Genomic DNA, 20977 nt, shown 5'->3' with positions numbered 1-20977 from the left:
ATGGCCAATTGGCACTAAGGGGCCTAAAGTGTGCCCAGAAAACATCCCCCACACCATTACACCTCCACCACCAGCCTGCACAGTGGTAACAAGGCATGATCGATACATGTTCTCATCATGTTTAGCCAAATTCGGACTCTACCATTTGAATGTCTCAACAGAAATCGAGACTCATCAGACCAGGCAACATTTTTCCAGTCTTCAACAGTCCAATTTTGGTGAGCTCGTGCAAAATTGTAGCCTCTTTTTCCTATTTGTAGTGGAGATGAGTGGTGCCCGGTGGGGTCTTCTGCTGTTGTAGCCCATCCACCTCAAGGTTGTGCGTGTTGTGGCTTCACAAATGCTTTGCTGCAGACCTCGGTTGTAACGAGTGGTTATTTCAGTCAACGTTGCTCTTCTATCAGCTTGAATCAGTTGGCCCATTCTCCTCTGACCTCTAGCATCCACAAGGCATTTTCGCCCACAGGACTGCCGCATACTGGATGTTTTTCCCTTTTCACACCATTCTTTGTAAACCCTAGAAATGGTTGTGCGTGAAAATCCCAGTAACTGAGCAGATTGTGAAATACTCAGACCGGCCCGTCTGGCACCAACAACCATTCCACGCTCAAAATTGCTTAAATCACCTTTCTTCCCCATTCTGACATTCAGTTTGGAGTTCAGGAGATTGTCTTGACCAGGACCACAACCCTACATGCATTGAAGCAACTGCCATGTGATTGGTTGACTAGATAATCGCATTAATGAGAAATAGAACAGGTGTTCCTAATAATTCTTTAGGTGAGTGTATATCCGCCACTAGGGGGAGCTCATTACAGATATATGGAGGATGTTGCAGACAGTGGGATCAGTTTGTGGTCGCCTCTGCCAGTGTCCGTCTGTTCTCACCATAACTTTTTATCTTTTTACAGAAACAAGATGATGGACAAAATGTGTCATCTGCTTTACTGAATATTGCCACGGTAACGGGGAAGAACGTGGAGAAGAAGTCTGTAAGTGACACTGTGTCCATAACGGAAACCCTCCTCAAATGTGACATCATATATGCTGAGTGAATAAGATGCGGCACCTCGAGAAGGGTCCAGTTAAAAATTCAGGGGGAGATTTATCAAAACTGGTGTAAAGGAAAACTGGCCCCTAGCAACCAATCAGAGTCCGCCTTTCATTTTCAAAAGTCGCTCAGAAAAATCTCTCCCCTACAGCTCAGATGCCCTGGCGGTGCATCCTGATATACTGCCCTCATGTGGTGATTAGTGGTGCTGCATCCTGATATACTGCCTCATGTGGTGATCAGTGGTGCTGCATCCTGATATACTGCCTCATGTGGTGATTAGTGGTGCTGCATCCTGATATACTGCCTCATGTGGTGGTTAGTGGTGCTGCATCCTGATATACTGCCTCATGTGGTGATTAGTGGTGCTGCACCCTGATATACTGCCTCATGTGGTGATTAGTGGTGCTGCACCCTGATATACTGCCCTCATGTGGTGATTAGTGGTGCTGCATCCTGATATACTGCCCTCATGTGGTGATCAGTGGTGCTGCATCCTGATATACTGCCCTCATGTGGTGATTAGTGGTGCTGCATCCTGATATACTGCCCTCATGTGGTGATTAGTGGTGCTGCATCCTGATATACTGCCTCATGTGGTGATTAGTGGTGCTGCATCCTGATATACTGCGCTCGTGTGGTGATTAGTGGTGCTGCACCCTGATATACTGCCTCATGTGGTGATTAGTGGTGCTGCACCCTGATATACTGCCTCATGTGGTGATTAGTGGTGCTGCATCCTGATATACTGCCTCATGTGGTGATTAGTGGTGCTGCACCCTGATATACTGCCCTCATGTGGTGATTAGTGGTGCTGCATCCTGATATACTGCCTCATGTGGTGATTAGTGGTGCTGCACCCTGATATACTGCCTCATGTGGTGATTAGTGGTGCTGCACCCTGATATACTGCCTCATGTGGTGATTAGTGGTGCTGCATCCTGATATACTGCCTCATGTGGTGATTAGTGGTGCTGCATCCTGATATACTGCCTCATGTGGTGATTAGTGGTGCTGCACCCTGATATACTGCCCTCATGTGGTGATTAGTGGTGCTGCATCCTGATATACTGCCTCATGTGGTAATTAGTGGTGCTGCATCCTGATATACTGCCTCATGTGGTGATTAGTGGTGCTGCATCCTGATATACTGCCTCATGTGGTGATTAGTGGTGCTGCATCCTGATATACTGCCTCATGTGGTGATTAGTGGTGCCGCACCCTGATATACTGCCTCATGTGGTGATTAGTGGTGCTGCATCCTGATATACTGCCCTCATGTGGTGATTAGTGGTGCTGCATCCTGATATACTGCCCTCATGTGGTGATTAGTGGTGCTGCACCCTGATATACTGCCTCATGTGGTGATTAGTGGTGCTGCACCCTGATATACTGCCTCATGTGGTGATTAGTGGTGCTGCATCCTGATATACTGCCTCATGTGGTGATTAGTGGTGCTGCACCCTGATATACTGCCCTCATGTGGTGATTAGTGGTGCTGCATCCTGATATACTGCCTCATGTGGTGATTAGTGGTGCTGCACCCTGATATACTGCCTCATGTGGTGATTAGTGGTGCTGCACCCTGATATACTGCCTCATGTGGTGATTAGTGGTGCTGCATCCTGATATACTGCCTCATGTGGTGATTAGTGGTGCTGCATCCTGATATACTGCCTCATGTGGTGATTAGTGGTGCTGCACCCTGATATACTGCCCTCATGTGGTGATTAGTGGTGCTGCATCCTGATATACTGCCTCATGTGGTAATTAGTGGTGCTGCATCCTGATATACTGCCTCATGTGGTGATTAGTGGTGCTGCATCCTGATATACTGCCTCATGTGGTGATTAGTGGTGCTGCATCCTGATATACTGCCTCATGTGGTGATTAGTGGTGCCGCACCCTGATATACTGCCTCATGTGGTGATTAGTGGTGCTGCATCCTGATATACTGCCCTCATGTGGTGATTAGTGGTGCTGCACCCTGATATACTGCCTCATGTGGTGATTACTGGTGCTGCACCCTGATATACTGCCTCATGTGGTGATTAGTGGTGCTGCACCCTGATATACTGCCTCATGTGGTGATTAGTGGTGCTGCATCCTGATATACTGCCTCATGTGGTGATTAGTGGTGCTGCATCCTGATATACTGCCTCATGTGGTGATCAGTGGTGCTGCACCCTGATATACTGCCTCATGTGGTGATTAGTGGTGCTGCACCCTGATATACTGCCTCATGTGGTGATTACTGGTGCTGCACCCTGATATACTGCCTCATGTGGTGATTAGTGGTGCTGCATCCTGATATACTGCCCTCATGTGGTGATTAGTGGTGCTGCATCCTGATATACTGCCTCATGTGGTGATTAGTGGTGCTGCATCCTGATATACTGCCCTCATGTGGTGATTAGTGGTGCTGCACCCTGATATACTGCCCTCATGTGGTGATTAGTGGTGCTGCATCCTGATATACTGCCTCATGTGGTGATTAGTGGTGCTGCATCCTGATATACTGCCTCATGTGGTGATTAGTGGTGCTGCATCCTGATATACTGCCTCATGTGGTGCTGCATCCTGATATACTGCCTCATGTGGGGATTAGTGGTGCTGCATCCTGATATACTGCCTCATGTGGGGATTAGTGGTGCTGCATCCTGATATACTGCCTCATGTGGTGATTAGTGGTGCTGCACCCTGATATACTGCCTCATGTGGTGATTAGTGGTGCCGCACCCTGATATACTGCCTCATGTGGTGATTAGTGGTGCTGCACCCTGATATACTGCCTCATGTGGTGATTAGTGGTGCTGCATCCTGATATACTGCCTCATGTGGTGATTAGTGGTGCTGCACCCTGATATACTGCCTCATGTGGTGATTAGTGGTGCTGCACCCTGATATACTGCCTCATGTGGTGATTAGTGGTGCTGCATCCTGATATACTGCCTCATGTGGGGATTAGTGGTGCTGCATCCAGATATACTGCCCTCATGTGGGGATTAGTGATGCTGCATCCTGATATACTGCCTCATGTGGTGCTGCATCCTGATATACTGCCTCATGTGGTGATTAGTGGTGCTGCATCCTGATATACTGCCTCATGTGGTGATTAGTAGTGCTGCACCCTGATATACTGCCTCATGTGGTGATTAGTGGTGCTGCACCCTGATATACTGCCTCATGTGGTGATTACTGGTGCTGCACCCTGATATACTGCCTCATGTGGTGATTAGTGGTGCTGCATCCTGATATACTGCCTCATGTGGTGATTAGTGGTGCTGCATCCTGATATACTGCCTCATGTGGTGATCAGTGGTGCTGCATCCTGATATACTGCCTCATGTGGTGATTAGTGGTGCTGCATCCTGATATACTGCCTCATGTGGTGATTAGTGGTGCTGCATCCTGATATACTGCCTCATGTGGTGATTAGTGGTGCTGCATCCTGATATACTGCCTCATGTGGTGATTAGTGGTGCTGCATCCTGATATACTGCCTCATGTGGTGATTAGTGGTGCTGCACCCTGATATACTGCCTCATGTGGTGATTACTGGTGCTGCACCCTGATATACTGCCTCATGTGGTGATTAGTGGTGCTGCATCCTGATATACTGCCTCATGTGGTGATTAGTGGTGCTGCATCCTGATATACTGCCTCATGTGGTGATTAGTGGTGCTGCATCCTGATATACTGCCTCATGTGGTGATTAGTGGTGCTGCACCCTGATATACTGCCTCATGTGGTGATTACTGGTGCTGCACCCTGATATACTGCCTCATGTGGTGATTAGTGGTGCTGCATCCTGATATACTGCCTCATGTGGTGATTAGTGGTGCTGCATCCTGATATACTGCCTCATGTGGTGATTAGTGGTGCTGCATCCTGATATACTGCCTCATGTGGTGATTAGTGGTGCTGCATCCTGATATACTGCCTCATGTGGTGATTAGTGGTGCTGCACCCTGATATACTGCCTCATGTGGTGATTACTGGTGCTGCACCCTGATATACTGCCTCATGTGGTGATTAGTGGTGCTGCATCCTGATATACTGCCTCATGTGGTGATTAGTGGTGCTGCATCCTGATATACTGCCTCATGTGGTGATTAGTGGTGCTGCATCCTGATATACTGCCTCATGTGGTGATTAGTGGTGCTGCATCCTGATATACTGCCCTTATGTGGTGATTAGTGGTGCTGCATCCTGATATACTGCCTCATGTGGTGATTAGTGGTGCTGCACCCTGATATACTGCCTCATGTGGTGATTAGTGGTGCTGCATCCTGATATACTGCCCTCATGTGGTGATTAGTGGTGCTGCACCCTGATATACTGCCCTCATGTGGTGATTAGTGGTGCTGCATCCTGATATACTGCCTCATGTGGTGATTAGTGGTGCTGCATCCTGATATACTGCCTCATGTGGTGATTAGTGGTGCTGCATCCTGATATACTGCCTCATGTGGTGCTGCATCCTGATATACTGCCTCATGTGGGGATTAGTGGTGCTGCATCCTGATATACTGCCTCATGTGGGGATTAGTGGTGCTGCATCCTGATATACTGCCTCATGTGGTGATTAGTGGTGCTGCACCCTGATATACTGCCTCATGTGGTGATTAGTGGTGCCGCACCCTGATATACTGCCTCATGTGGTGATTAGTGGTGCTGCACCCTGATATACTGCCTCATGTGGTGATTAGTGGTGCTGCATCCTGATATACTGCCTCATGTGGTGATTAGTGGTGCTGCACCCTGATATACTGCCTCATGTGGTGATTAGTGGTGCTGCACCCTGATATACTGCCTCATGTGGTGATTAGTGGTGCTGCATCCTGATATACTGCCTCATGTGGTGGTTAGTGGTGCTGCATTCTGATATACTGCCTCATGTGGGGATTAGTGGTGCTGCATCCAGATATACTGCCCTCATGTGGGGATTAGTGATGCTGCATCCTGATATACTGCCTCATGTGGTGATTAGTGGTGCTGCATCCTGATATACTGCCTCATGTGGTGATTAGTAGTGCTGCACCCTGATATACTGCCTCATGTGGTGATTAGTGGTGCTGCATCCTGATATACTGCCTCATGTGGTGATTAGTGGTGCTGCATCCTGATATACTGCCTCATGTGGTGATTAGTGGTGCTGCATCCTGATATACTGCCCTTATGTGGTGATTAGTGGTGCTGCATCCTGATATACTGCCTCATGTGGTGATTAGTGGTGCTGCATCCTGATAAACTGCCTCATGTGGTGATTAGTGGTGCTGCATCCTGATATACTGCCTCATGTGGTGCTGCATCCTGATATACTGCCCTCATGTGGTGATCAGTGGTGCTGCATCCTGATATACTGCCTCATGTGGTGATTAGTGGTGCTGCATCCTGATATACTGCCTCATGTGGTGATTAGTGGTGCTGCATCCTGATATACTGCCTCATGTGGTGATTAGTGGTGCTGCATCCTGATATACTGCCTCATGTGGTGATTAGTGGTGCTGCATCCTGATATACTGCCTCATGTGGTGCTGCATCCTGATATACTGCCCTCATGTGGTGATCAGTGGTGCTGCATCCTGATATACTGCCTCATGTGGTGATTAGTGGTACTGCACCCTGATATACTGCCTCATGTAGTGATTAGTGGTGCTGCATCCTGATATACTGCCTCATGTGGTGATTAGTGGTGCTGCATCCTGATATACTGCCTCATGTGGTGATTAGTGGTGCTGCATCCTGATATACTGCCTCATGTGGTGATTAGTGGTGCTGCATCCTGATATACTGCCTCATGTGGTGATTAGTGGTGCTGCATCCTGATATACTGCCTCATGTGGTGATTAGTGGTGCTGCATCCTGATATACTGCCCTCATGTGGTGATTAGTGGTGCTACATCCTGATATACTGCCTCATGTGGTGCTGCATCCTGATATACTGCCCTCATGTGGTGATCAGTGGTGCTGCATCCTGATATACTGCCTCATGTGGTGATTAGTGGTACTGCACCCTGATATACTGCCTCATGTGGTGCTGCATCCTGATATACTGCCTCATGTGGTGATCAGTGGTGCTGCATCCTGATATACTGCCTCATGTGGTGGTTAGTGGTGCTGCATCCTGATATACTGCCTCATGTGGGGATTAGTGGTGCTGCATCCTGATATACTGCCTCATGTGGGGATTAGTGATGCTGCATCCTGATATACTGCCTCATGTGGTGATTAGTGGTGCTGCATCCTGATATACTTCCTCATGTGGTGATTAGTGGTGCTGCATCCTGATATACTGCCTCATGTGGTGATTAGTGGTGCTGCATCCTGATATACTGCCTCATGTGGGGATTAGTGGTGCTGCATCCTGATATACTGCCTCATGTGGTGCTGCATCCTGATATACTGCCCTCATGTGGTGATCAGTGGTGCTGCATCCTGATATACTGCCTCATGTGGTGATTAGTGGTGCTGCATCCTGATAAACTGCCTCATGTGGTGATTAGTGGTGCTGCATCCTGATATACTGCCTCATGTGGTGATTAGTGGTGCTGCATCCTGATATACTGCCTCATGTGGTGATTAGTGGTGCTGCATCCTGATATACTGCCTCATGTGGTGCTGCATCCTGATATACTGCCCTCATGTGGTGATCAGTGGTGCTGCATCCTGATAAACTGCCTCATGTGGTGATTAGTGGTGCTGCATCCTGATATACTGCCTCATGTGGTGATTAGTGGTGCTGCATCCTGATATACTGCCTCATGTGGTGATTAGTGGTGCTGCATCCTGATATACTGCCTCATGTGGTGCTGCATCCTGATATACTGCCCTCATGTGGTGATCAGTGGTGCTGCATCCTGATATACTGCCTCATGTGGTGATTAGTGGTACTGCACCCTGATATACTGCCTCATGTGGTGCTGCATCCTGATATACTGCCTCATGTGGTGATTAGTGGTGCCGCACCCTTATATACTGCCCTCATGTGGTGATTAGTGGTGCTGCATCCTGATATACTGCCTCATGTGGTGATTAGTGGTGCTGCATCCTGATATACTGCCTCATGTGGTGATTAGTGGTGCTGCACCCTGATATACTGCCTCATGTGGTGATTAGTGGTGCTGCACCCTGATATACTGCCTCATGTGGTGATTACTGGTGCTGCACCCTGATATACTGCCCTCATGTGGTGATCAGTGGTGCTGCATCCTGATATACTGCCTCATGTGGTGATTAGTGGTGCTGCACCCTGATATACTGCCTCATGTGGTGATTAGTGGTGCTGCACCCTGATATACTGCCTCATGTGGTGATTAGTGGTGCTGCACCCTGATATACTGCCTCATGTGGTGATTAGTGGTGCTGCATCCTGATATACTGCCTCATGTGGTGATCAGTGGTGCTGCATCCTGATATACTGCCTCATGTGGGGATTAGTGGTGCTGCATCCTGATATACTGCCTCATGTGGTGATTAGTGGTGCTGCACCCTGATATACTGCCTCATGTGGTGATTAGTGGTGCTGCACCCTGATATACTGCCTCATGTGGTGATTAGTGGTGCTGCACCCTGATATACTGCCTCATGTGGTGATTAGTGGTGCTGCATCCTGATATACTGCCCTCATGTGGTGATCAGTGGTGCTGCATCCTGATATACTGCCTCATGTGGTGATCAGTGGTGCTGCATCCTGATATACTGCCTCATGTGGGGATTAGTGGTGCTGCACCCTGATATACTGCCTCATGTGGTGATTAGTGGTGCTGCACCCTGATATACTGCCTCATGTGGTGATTAGTGGTGCTGCATCCTGATATACTGCCTCATGTGGTGATTAGTGGTCCTGCATCCTGATATACTGCCATCATGTGGTGATTAGTGGTGCTGCATCCTGATATACTGCCCTCATGTGGTGATTAGTGGTGCTGCATCCTGATATACTGCCTCATGTGGTGATTAGTGGTGCTACACCCTGATATACTGCCCTCATGTGGTGATTAGTGGTGCTGCATCCTGATATACTGCCTCATGTGGTGATTAGTGGTGCTGCATCCTGATATACTGCCTCATGTGGTGATTAGTGGTGCTGCATCCTGATATACTGCCTCATGTGGTGATTAGTGGTGCTGCACCTGATATACTGCTTCATGTGGTGATTAGTGGTGCTGCACCCTGATATACTGCCTCATGTGGTGATTAGTGGTGCTGCACCCTGATATACTGCCCTCATGTGGTGATTAGTGGTGCTGCACCCTGATATACTGCCTCATGTGGTGATTAGTGGTGCTGCATCCTGATATACTGCCTCATGTGGTGATTAGTGGTGCTGCACCCTGATATACTGCCTCATGTGGTGATTAGTGGTGCTGCATCCTGATATACTGCCTCATGTGGTGATTAGTGGTGCTGCATCCTGATATACTGCCTCATGTGGTGATTAGTGGTGCTGCATCCTGATATACTGCCTCATGTGGTGATTAGTGGTGCTGCATCCTGATATACTGCCTCATGTGGTGCTGCATCCTGATATACTGCCTCATGTGGTGATCAGTGGTGCTGCATCCTGATATACTGCCTCATGTGGTGATTAGTGGTGCTGCATCCTGATATACTGCCTCATGTGGTGATTAGTGGTGCTGCATCCTGATATACTGCCTCATGTGGTGATTAGTGGTGCTGCACCCTGATATACTGCCTCATGTGGTGATTAGTGGTGCTGCACCCTGATATACTGCCTCATGTGGTGATTACTGGTGCTGCACCCTGATATACTGCCCTCATGTGGTGATCAGTGGTGCTGCATCCTGATATACTGCCTCATGTGGTGATTAGTGGTGCTGCATCCTGATATACTGCCCTCATGTGATTAGTGGTGCTGCACCCTGATATACTGCCCTAATGTGGTGATTAGTGGTGCTGCATCCTGATATACTGCCTCATGTGGTGATTAGTGGTGCTACACCCTGATATACTGCCCTCATGTGGTGATTAGTGGTGCTGCATCCTGATATACTGCCTCATGTGGTGATTAGTGGTGCTGCATCCTGATATACTGCCTCATGTGGTGATTAGTGGTGCTGCATCCTGATATACTGCCTCATGTGGTGATTAGTGGTGCTGCACCCTGATATACTGCTTCATGTGGTGATTAGTGGTGCTGCACCCTGATATACTGCCTCATGTGGTGATTAGTGGTGCTGCACCCTGATATACTGCCCTCATGTGGTGATTAGTGGTGCTGCACCCTGATATACTGCCTCATGTGGTGATTAGTGGTGCTGCATCCTGATATACTGCCTCATGTGGTGATTAGTGGTGCTGCACCCTGATATACTGCCTCATGTGGTGATTAGTGGTGCTGCATCCTGATATACTGCCTCATGTGGTGATTAGTGGTGCTGCATCCTGATATACTGCCTCATGTGGTGATCAGTGGTGCTGCATCCTGATATACTGCCTCATGTGGTGATTAGTGGTGCTGCATCCTGATATACTGCCTCATGTGGTGATTAGTGGTGCTGCATCCTGATATACTGCCTCATGTGGTGATTAGTGGTGCTGCACCCTGATATACTGCTTCATGTGGTGATTAGTGGTGCTGCACCCTGATATACTGCCTCATGTGGTGATTAGTGGTGCTGCACCCTGATATACTGCCCTCATGTGGTGATTAGTGGTGCTGCACCCTGATATACTGCCTCATGTAGTGATTAGTGGTGCTGCATCCTGATATACTGCCTCATGTGGTGATTAGTGGTGCTGCACCCTGATATACTGCCTCATGTGGTGATTAGTGGTGCTGCACCCTGATATACTGCCTCATGTGGTGATTACTGGTGCTGCACCCTGATATACTGCCTCATGTGGTGATTAGTGGTGCTGCATCCTGATATACTGCCTCATGTGGTGATTAGTGGTGCTGCACCCTGATATACTGCCTCATGTGGTGATTAGTGGTGCTGCATCCTGATATACTGCCTCATGTGGTGATTAGTGGTGCTGCACCCTGATATACTGCCTCATGTGGTGATTAGTGGTGCTGCATCCTGATATACTGCCTCATGTGGTGATTAGTGGTGCTGCATCCTGATATACTGCCTCATGTGGTGATTAGTGGTGCTGCATCCTGATATACTGCCTCATGTGGTGATTAGTGGTGCTGCACCCTGATATACTGCCTCATGTGGTGATTAGTGGTGCTGCATCCTGATATACTGCCTCATGTGGTGCTGCATCCTGATATACTGCCCTCATGTGGTGATCAGTGGTGCTGCATCCTGATATACTGCCTCATGTGGTGATTAGTGGTGCTGCATCCTGATATACTGCCCTCATGTGATTAGTGGTGCTGCACCCTGATATACTGCCCTAATGTGGTGATTAGTGGTGCTGCATCCTGATATACTGCCTCATGTGGTGATTAGTGGTGCTACACCCTGATATACTGCCCTCATGTGGTGATTAGTGGTGCTGCATCCTGATATACTGCCTCATGTGGTGATTAGTGGTGCTGCATCCTGATATACTGCCTCATGTGGTGATTAGTGGTGCTGCATCCTGATATACTGCCTCATGTGGTGATTAGTGGTGCTGCACCCTGATATACTGCTTCATGTGGTGATTAGTGGTGCTGCACCCTGATATACTGCCTCATGTGGTGATTAGTGGTGCTGCACCCTGATATACTGCCCTCATGTGGTGATTAGTGGTGCTGCACCCTGATATACTGCCTCATGTGGTGATTAGTGGTGCTGCACCCTGATATACTGCCTCATGTGGTGATTAGTGGTGCTGCACCCTGATATACTGCTTCATGTGGTGATTAGTGGTGCTGCACCCTGATATACTGCCTCATGTGGTGATTAGTGGTGCTGCACCCTGATATACTGCCCTCATGTGGTGATTAGTGGTGCTGCACCCTGATATACTGCCTCATGTGGTGATTAGTGGTGCTGCATCCTGATATACTGCCTCATGTGGTGATTAGTGGTGCTGCACCCTGATATACTGCCTCATGTGGTGATTAGTGGTGCTGCATCCTGATATACTGCCTCATGTGGTGATTAGTGGTGCTGCATCCTGATATACTGCCTCATGTGGTGATTAGTGGTGCTGCATCCTGATATACTGCCTCATGTGGTGATTAGTGGTGCTGCACCCTGATATACTGCCTCATGTGGTGATTAGTGGTGCTGCATCCTGATATACTGCCTCATGTGGTGCTGCATCCTGATATACTGCCTCATGTGGTGATCAGTGGTGCTGCATCCTGATATACTGCCTCATGTGGTGATTAGTGGTGCTGCATCCTGATATGCTGCCTCATGTGGTGATTAGTGGTGCTGCACCCTGATATACTGCCTCATGTGGTGATTAGTGGTGCTGCATCCTGATATACTGCCTCATGTGGTGATTAGTGGTGCTGCATCCTGACATACTGCCTCATGTGGTGATTAGTGGTGCTGCACCCTGATATACTGCTTCATGTGGTGATTAGTGGTGCTGCATCCTGATATACTGCCCTCATGTGGGGATTAGTGGTGCTGCACCCTGATATACTGCCTCATGTGGTGATTAGTGGTGCTGCATCCTGATATACTGCCTCATGTGGTGATTAGTGGTGCTGCACCCTGATATACTGCCTCATGTGGTGATCAGTGGTGCTGCACCCTGATATACTGCCCTCATGTGGGGATTAGTGGTGCTGCACCCTGATATACTGCCTCATGTGGTGATTAGTGGTGCTGCATCCTGATATACTGCCTCATGTGGTGATTAGTGGTGCTGCATCCTGATATACTGCCTCATGTGGTGATTAGTGGTGCTGCATCCTGATATACTGCCTCATGTGGTAATTAGTGGTGCTGCATCCTGATATACTGCCTCATGTGGTGATCAGTGGTGCTGCATCCTGATATACTGCCCTCATGTGGTGATTAGTGGTGCTGCATCCTGATATACTGCCTCATGTGGGGATTAGTGGTGCTGCATCCTGATATACTGCCTCATGTGGTGATTAGTGGTGCTGCACCCTGATATACTGCCTCATGTGGTGATCAGTGGTGCTGCATCCTGATATACTGCCCTCATGTGATTAGTGGTGCTGCACCCTGATATACTGCCCTAATGTGGTGATTAGTGGTGCTGCACCCTGATATACTGCCTCATGTGGTGATTAGTGGTGCTACATCCTGATATACTGCCTCATGTGGTGATTAGTGGTGCTACACCCTGATATACTGCCTCATGTGGTGATTACTGGTGCTGCATCCTGATATACTGCCTCATGTGGTGATTAGTGGTGCTGCACCCTGATATACTGCCCTCATGTGGTGATTAGTGGTGCTGCATCCAGATATACTGCCCTCATGTGGTGATTAGTGGTGCTGCATCCTGATATACTGCCTCATGTGGTGATTACTGGTGCTGCACCCTGATATACTGCCTCATGTGGTGATCAGTGGTGCTGCATCCTGATATACTGCCTCATGTGGTGATTAGTGGTGCTGCATCCTGATATACTGCCTCATGTGGTGCTGCATCCTGATATACTGCCCTCATGTGGTGATCAGTGGTGCTGCATCCTGATATACTGCCTCATGTGGTGATTAGTGGTGCTGCATCCTGATATACTGCCTCATGTGGTGATTAGTGGTGCTGCACCCTGATATACTGCCCTCATGTGGTGATTAGTGGTGCTGCACCCTGATATACTGCCTCATGTGGTGATTAGTGGTGCTGCACCCTGATATACTGCCTCATGTGGGGATTAGTGGTGCTGCATCCTGATATACTGCCTCATGTGGTGATTAGTGGTGCTGCATCCTGATATACTGCCCTCATGTGGTGATTAGTGGTGCTGCATCCTGATATACTGCCTCATGTGGTGATTAGTGGTGCTGCATCCTGACATACTGCCTCATGTGGTGCTGCACCCTGATATACTGCCCTCATGTGGTGATCAGTGGTGCTGCATCCTGATATACTGCCTCATGTGGTGATCAGTGGTGCTGCATCCTGATATACTGCCTCATGTGGTTTACAATGGAACTGCGTTAATGCATTTTTCTTCTCTTTAAGTTCTGCAGCCGGCCTGTGAAGATTCCTTGCTTTTGTCTGATTATCTGCTCGGTGCTGGTCGCCTCTTTGCTGTCTGGCTTGCTGTATGGTGAGTGATTTATCTGTACGAGGTACATTATTATCTGTGAGAATGCGGACATGACACAGGCGTGTTCTGAATACAGTCTTATGATGTCACACAACAGTGAATTAGGGGAGGGGCAGCGGGTGATGTCATACATGTCATGAGATGATACAATGTTGCAACTTCTTAGCAGTCAGTAGTTGGGAAAGTGACTGTTACTTGATACGTTTAGTGTGTTTGGTCGACTTCCGGGGACCCCCATGTGAAGAGTCCTGGATTTGGGTTGGAGGTCGCTGTTACTTCTTCTCAGTTGATTCTAAGTCCTGGACTGACAGCCGGGAGTTCTGCACTACACATGGCTCCACACTGGCCGTGCTCATCGATCCGGAGATACAGGTGACTTCATCCCCCTCCTCCCTCCCCCTGTCCTTGTCCTCATACATCAGGTCACCCCCTCGTTCATCACACCGAGCTCCTCCATCCTCAGGTATTTATGTTGTTCTGCTTCATCTCAGAATACCAAACCTTAAAGGGGAACTCCACCTAAAAAGCAAGAGACAGAGAAAGCTGGATGTGATCAGAAATATCTGAAGCTGCAGTGACTGGGAGATGAAGAGGGGACAGTATGATGTGTTGGCCTATCAGCAGTATCATATGGGGGAGGGGCAGAGACATCGGGGGGGATTGAGTTGCTACAGAGTTTTTGGGTACATTTATAACAATCCTTTTCCTCTTCTAGAAAACCATAAAAAGATACCGGGAAAAGGTTAATTACTGGATTGGGCTCAGCAAGAACCAGGACGGGCGGTGGATGTGGACTGACGGTTCTCTGTATGATGGCAGGTAGGTGTCCCCAAAATTCATGAAAACCCCATAAATATATTTCACTTCTTATATCTGTTCCTGGAAAGCTGGATGATAGTCAATCCATGATGCACAGATAGATTTAGTGGGGGGAGAAGATCTGCCGATACATAAGCGATACGATTGTATTTCCTAGTGTGGATAATGAGAACATCAGCCTCCTGAGATGCGCTTACCTGAACTCCCACCTGGGGGCGCTAGACTGCTCTACAGGACGTCAATGGATTTGTGTGAAGAACTCCGCCAGGTAGCAGCCGGTATGTTCTGGGACCCCCCAGAGTCGGTTTTGTGTAAGCTGTCTACAGGCTTCCCTTCCGTGTGAAAGCTGCTTATCTTGGCTCAGGCAGCAATTATCTGTCTGCAGTGTAACTGTTTGACCACTAGATGGCAGCACATGAGAAATCTGAAATACTACATCATTTTATTTAACTGGGGAATACACAAAATAATTGCCCCCTGTTGGGCCCTGAGCAGACAACTCACCCCCTATGCCCTACTCCTCCTGTATAGTCAGCCATTTATGTGTGATCTTGTCTTGTAGATTCCATATTGGAAGCCCAGAACCAGGGAGAAGATGGAGACATCACCATGAGATTCCTGGGGTCTTATTCTGGAGGCACTGGGCTACTTGAAGGGGGTTTTCTGATCATCTCTTTGACATATCATAAGACTGTGCTGGAGAAAGCAGTAGTGGTGCTGATGGGGGTGATAGTGGTGCTGATGGGGGTGATAGTGGTGCTGATGGGGGTGATAGTGGTGCTGATGTTACATAGTTACATAGTTAATACGGTTGAAAAAAGATATACGTCCATCAAGTTCAACCAAGGGTTCAGTGGGGACACGAATCCCAGAAGGAAGTGAGACTCAGATTCCTACACGTTTTCATAAGCATTAATGTTGTTTACATTTAAGAATTCGTCTAAACCCTTTATAAACCCGTCCCCTGTTCCTGCTGTGACCACGTCCTGAGGAGTCTATTCCACAGATTCACGGTTCTTACAGTAAAGAAGCTTTGAGGCTTCTGGAGACTGAGCTTTTTCTTCTCCAGTCGGAGGCAGTGCCCCCATGTCTTTTGAGCACATTTTACATGGAACAGCTTTTCACCGTATTTTTTGTATGGCCCATTTATATACTTGTACAAGTTAATCATGTCCCCCCTTAGACGTCTCTTCTCAAGACTAAATCAATTCAATTATTTTAATCTTTCTTCATAACTAAGACCCTCCATGCCCTTATCAGTTTAGTCGCTCTCCTCTGCACTTTTTTCAGCTGCAGAGCGTCCTTTCTATGGACTGGTGCCCCGAACTGGACTGCGTATTCCAGATTAGGCCGCACCAATGCTTTGTAAAGTGGTAATATGACATCCCTGCCCCGCAAGTCCATGCCTCGTTTAATGCATGACAATATCCTGGTGGCCTTAGAAGCAGCTGATTGACATTGTGCTGTTATTTAATCTACCATCTACAAGGACACCCAAATCCTTCTCTATAAGTGACTCTCCCAGTGTTACCTCCACTAGGACATATAATGCACAGAGGTTATTACTACCAAGATGCAGAACTTTACATTTATCCACATTGAACCTCATTTGCCAAGTTGATGCCCAATCACTCAGAGGACATCTTCCATAGACTGTACAGAGCTACACAGCTTAGTGTCATCTGCAAAAATAGATATGGTGCTATTAATCCCCTCCTCAATATCATTAATAAATAATTAAATAATAAAGGGCCGAGCACTGAACCTTGGGGTCACCACTTATAACCCGGGACCATTCTGAATAGGAATCATCGACCACAACTCTCTGGATACGGTCCTTCAGCCAGTTTTCAATCCAATTACAAACTATACTTATCAAGCCAATATACCTTACTTTACTTATTAAACGTCTTTGAGGGACAGTATCAAAAGCCTTAGCAAAATCCAGAAACACTACATCCACAGCCGCCCCTCTGTCCAGAATACATAGCTCTGCGACAATGCGGGGGGGCAATTCAGACCTACGGTTTGCTGCCTTTCCAGGTTATTCGGGTCTCTGGGGACCCGATAACCCGGAACAGGATAGTGATCGGTTGTGTGATAATCACCATCCTGCGATCCTGAGAGGTGATGGTGACATCACCTCTCAGGATCGGCTCTGATTGGTAGGTGGGCAGGCAGGAGTTTCAAATTACTGCAGCGCTCCTCTCCTCCTCCTTTCTGTGTCCGGGAGCTGAGGAGAGAGGAGCGCTGCATCGGATCTCTACAGCCAGCACCCGCAGCACCTGCATCTGTGACCAGCACCCCCTTCTGACCCTCCACAGTGCCCTCTGGCACTAAAAGGTATTTAGGTATTGGTTAGGGACAGGTTAGGCAGGGGTATTCAGGGATAGTTTAGTTGAAAAAATAAAAATATTTTTTTTTGTTGCATCACCCTAAATCGGGTGTCTGGGGTCCACAGCATAGCTGTGTGACCCTAGAACCCCCAGGGGTGCTGTAGCTTGTCCCCCCCCAACTTTTTTTTGGGCGCAAGCAGTTTATTTTTTTATTTTTCTGCGTACGCTGACTGTGGCTGACACTCTTAGAGTCCGGCCACTGTTAGCGCATCGCACACCCCACTGCTGATCAGCAACTTGAATTTTTATTTTATATTATTTTTTTTCAAATTTTTTGCCCTTTTTTTAATTTAGTTTATATATTTTTTCTGTTAGGTTTAGGCTAAGTTCGCGAACACCCGTGCCCCCACACACACGCACACTGAATAAAGATTTCCACACACGCACATACACACTCCCATATGGCCCGCCGGATGTTCTCGGCCGAGGAGGCATACGCCCAGCTTGCCTCCAACTCTGATAGTCCCAGTGAGGACGAGGATGACCCCACTTTCCTTTTGTCATCCGCGTCTTCATCATCTAGCGATGATGATGAGCCCCCAAGGCATTGGAGACGCCGCCAGGTGGAGCAAGGGGACCGCCATGCTAGGGACCCTGTGGCCCACCCTAGTACGAGCAGCTCTGGGGCTCGTACTAGTTTTCTGGCCGATCAGTTAAGTCGACCTGTGCCCCCTACCGGTGAACTTGCATGGTGTACCCCAGAGCATTTTGAGCCTGCGATTCCTGATTTTGTTGGCCAACCAGGAATCCATATTTCCACAGTGGGCTTCACTGAATATGACTATTTTAGTCTTTTTTTTCAGTGACCAACTGGTAAATCTAATGGTGGAGCAGACGAACCTGTACGCCCAACAGTTTGTTGCTCAACACCCGGGCTCCTTTTTGGCTAGGCCCGGTGGCTGGACCCTGGTCAGTGCAGCCGAGATGAGGACATTTTGGGGCCTCGTGCTGCATATGGGCCTAGTCAAGAAACCTAGTGTCAGGCATTGCTGGAGTGGGGACGTCCTCTACCAGACCCCACTTTACAGTACGGCCATGACACGCTCCCGGTTTGAGGCCATCCGGAAATGCCTGCATTATTCAGATAATGCAGCATCTCCCCGCGAGGTGATCCTGCCTATGACCGTCTGTACAAAATCAGGCCGGTCATCGATCACTTTGGAGCCAAATTTTTGGAGGCCTATGTACCTGGAAGGGAAGTCGTGGTTGATGAGTCTCTCATTGCTTTCAAGGGGAGACTCCTTTTCCGCCAGTATGTTCCCTCTAAGCTGGCGAGGTATAGCGTGAAGCTGTACAAACTTTGTGAGAGTACCTCAGGGTACACTTACAAGTTTTGTGTGTACGAGGGGCGAGATTCCCGTATTCAACCCCCAGACTGTCCCCCCACTCTGGGTGTTACCGGGAAACTTGTGTGGGACCTTATGTACCCACTGCTGGATAAGGGTTACCACCTGTACATGGATAACTTTTATACTATTATCCCCTTGTTCCAGTCCCTCGCTGCCAGATCCACGGTCGCTTGTGGGACCGTGCGGAAAAATCTACACGGCCTCCCTGCCTACCCCCTCCAGGTACCTATTCCCAGGGGTGAGACCCGTGCCCTTACCAGTAGAAACCTGTTGCTGGTTAGATATAAGGACAAGAGGGATGTCCTTGTACTGTCCACAATTCATGGTAACAGCACCACCCCCGTCTCTGTGCGAGGTACCGTGGCAACGGTCCTCAAGCCCGATTGTATTGTCGACTACAATCGGTATATGGGAGCAGTTGATCTCTCTGATCAAGTCCTCAAGCCATATAATGCCATGCGCAAAACCCGGGCATGGTACAAAAAAGTTGCAGTTCTATGAGGCAGTCCTCAAGGACTTGATCTTTTCTGACCGGTAAAGAGCAGGCCGGAGTACCTCGGGAACTGGAGGCGCCCGGATCGTCCCTGGCCAACACTTTCCAGGTGTGGTCCCCCATACTGGAAAGAAGGGACGGACCCCAAAAAAGTGCAGAGTGTGTCACAGGAAGGGGATACAGAAGGACACGACTACTCAGTGCGACACGTGCCCCGATCATCCGGGCCTCTGTGTTATTGGTTGCTTCAGGGAGTACCACACTAAATTTATAATCCCCTTCCCCAATTTTAATTCCATTTAGCCGCTGACAATAAAAAAATTATGGTTCTCAGACTTGAGACACTAAAACGAAAAAAAAAAAAATTCTAAAATATTATTTTGTAAAACGAAAATAAATAAAAAAAGTAGACTTATTAGGTATCGCCGCGTCCGTAAGAATCTGCTCTATAAAAAATACCCCATGACCTAACCCCTCAGGTGAACATGGTCAAAAAAATAAAATAAAAACGGTGCAAATAAAGGTATTTTTTGGGCACCTTACATCACAAAAATTGTGATAGCAAGTGATCAAAAAGTAATATGCCCCCCAAAATAGTGTCAATAAAACAGTCTTCTCATCCTGCAAAAAATGAGCCCCTACCTAAGATAATCTGCTAAAAACGAAAAAAAAACTGACTCTTAGACTATGGAGATACCAAAATTTTTGGGGGGTTTATAAAAAGATAATATAGTGTAAAACATAAATAAATTTAAGAAAATTAGACATATTAGGTTTCGCCGCGTCCGTAAGAATCTGCTCTATAAAAATACTCCATGACCTAACCCCTCAGATGAACACGGTCAAAATAATTAATTTTTTGGCAAATTTTCCATTTTAATCCATTTTTTTCCAGTAACAAAGCAAGGGTTAACAGCCAAACAAAACTTAATATTTATTATCCTGATTCTGCAGTTTACAGAAACACCCCGTGGTCGTAAACTGCTGTATGAGCAAACAGCAGAGCGCAGAAGGAAAGGAACGCCGTATGTTTTCTGGAAGGCAGATTTTGATGGTCTTTTTATCTGGGCACCATGTCCCATTTGAAGCCCCCCTGATGCACCCATAGAGTAGAAACTCCATAAAAGTGATCCTATCTAAGAAACTACACCCCTCAAGGTTTTTTTAAACTGATTTTACAAACTTTATTAACCCTTTAGGTGTTCCTCAACAGTTTATGGCAAATGGATATGAAATTTCAGAATTTATATTTTTGGTAACCATGCCTCACAAAAATGTAATATAGAGCAACCAAAAATCATATGTACCCTAAAAATAGTCCCAACAAAACCGCCACCTTATCCCGTAGTTTCCAAAATGGGGTCACTTTTATGGAGTTTCTACTCTAGGGGTGCATCAGGGGGGCTTCAATTGGGACATGGTGTAAATAAACCAGTCCAGCAAAATCTGCCTTCCAAAAACCACACAGAGCACCTTTCGCTCTACGCCCTACTGTGTGCCCGTACAGTAGTTTACGCCACATATGGGGTGTTTCTGCAAACTACAGGATCTGGGCAATAAATATAGTGTTTTGTTTGGCTGTTAACCCTTGCTTTATAACTGGAAAAAATTGATTAAAATGGAAAATTTGCCCAAAAATTTTAATTCTGAAATTTTATCTCCATTTGCCATTAACTCTTGTGGAACACCTAAAGG

The 20977-nt window shown here is 47.6% G+C and overlaps 1 protein-coding gene across 1 annotated transcript in view; it reads left to right on the top strand.

Annotated features, from left to right (window-relative positions):
* The window catches only part of LOC122933867, a 33602-nt gene extending 17692 nt beyond the window's left edge, over positions 1 to 15910 (top strand). Inside the window, exons 6-12 of the mRNA XM_044288951.1 lie at positions 162 to 218; positions 912 to 992; positions 14138 to 14225; positions 14434 to 14597; positions 14941 to 15044; positions 15202 to 15322; positions 15607 to 15910. Of these exons, the coding sequence (XP_044144886.1) occupies positions 162 to 218; positions 912 to 992; positions 14138 to 14225; positions 14434 to 14597; positions 14941 to 15044; positions 15202 to 15316 (609 nt within the window). The 3' untranslated portion in view covers positions 15317 to 15322; positions 15607 to 15910. The remainder of the gene's footprint in view (positions 1 to 161; positions 219 to 911; positions 993 to 14137; positions 14226 to 14433; positions 14598 to 14940; positions 15045 to 15201; positions 15323 to 15606) is intronic.
* The last annotated feature ends 5067 nt before the right edge of the window (positions 15911 to 20977 follow it).

Source organism: Bufo gargarizans, chromosome 4 (assembly GCF_014858855.1).
Source record: "Bufo gargarizans isolate SCDJY-AF-19 chromosome 4, ASM1485885v1, whole genome shotgun sequence".
Lineage (NCBI taxonomy): Eukaryota > Metazoa > Chordata > Amphibia > Anura > Bufonidae > Bufo > Bufo gargarizans.
This window is presented reverse-complemented; position numbering and strand designations above follow the sequence as displayed.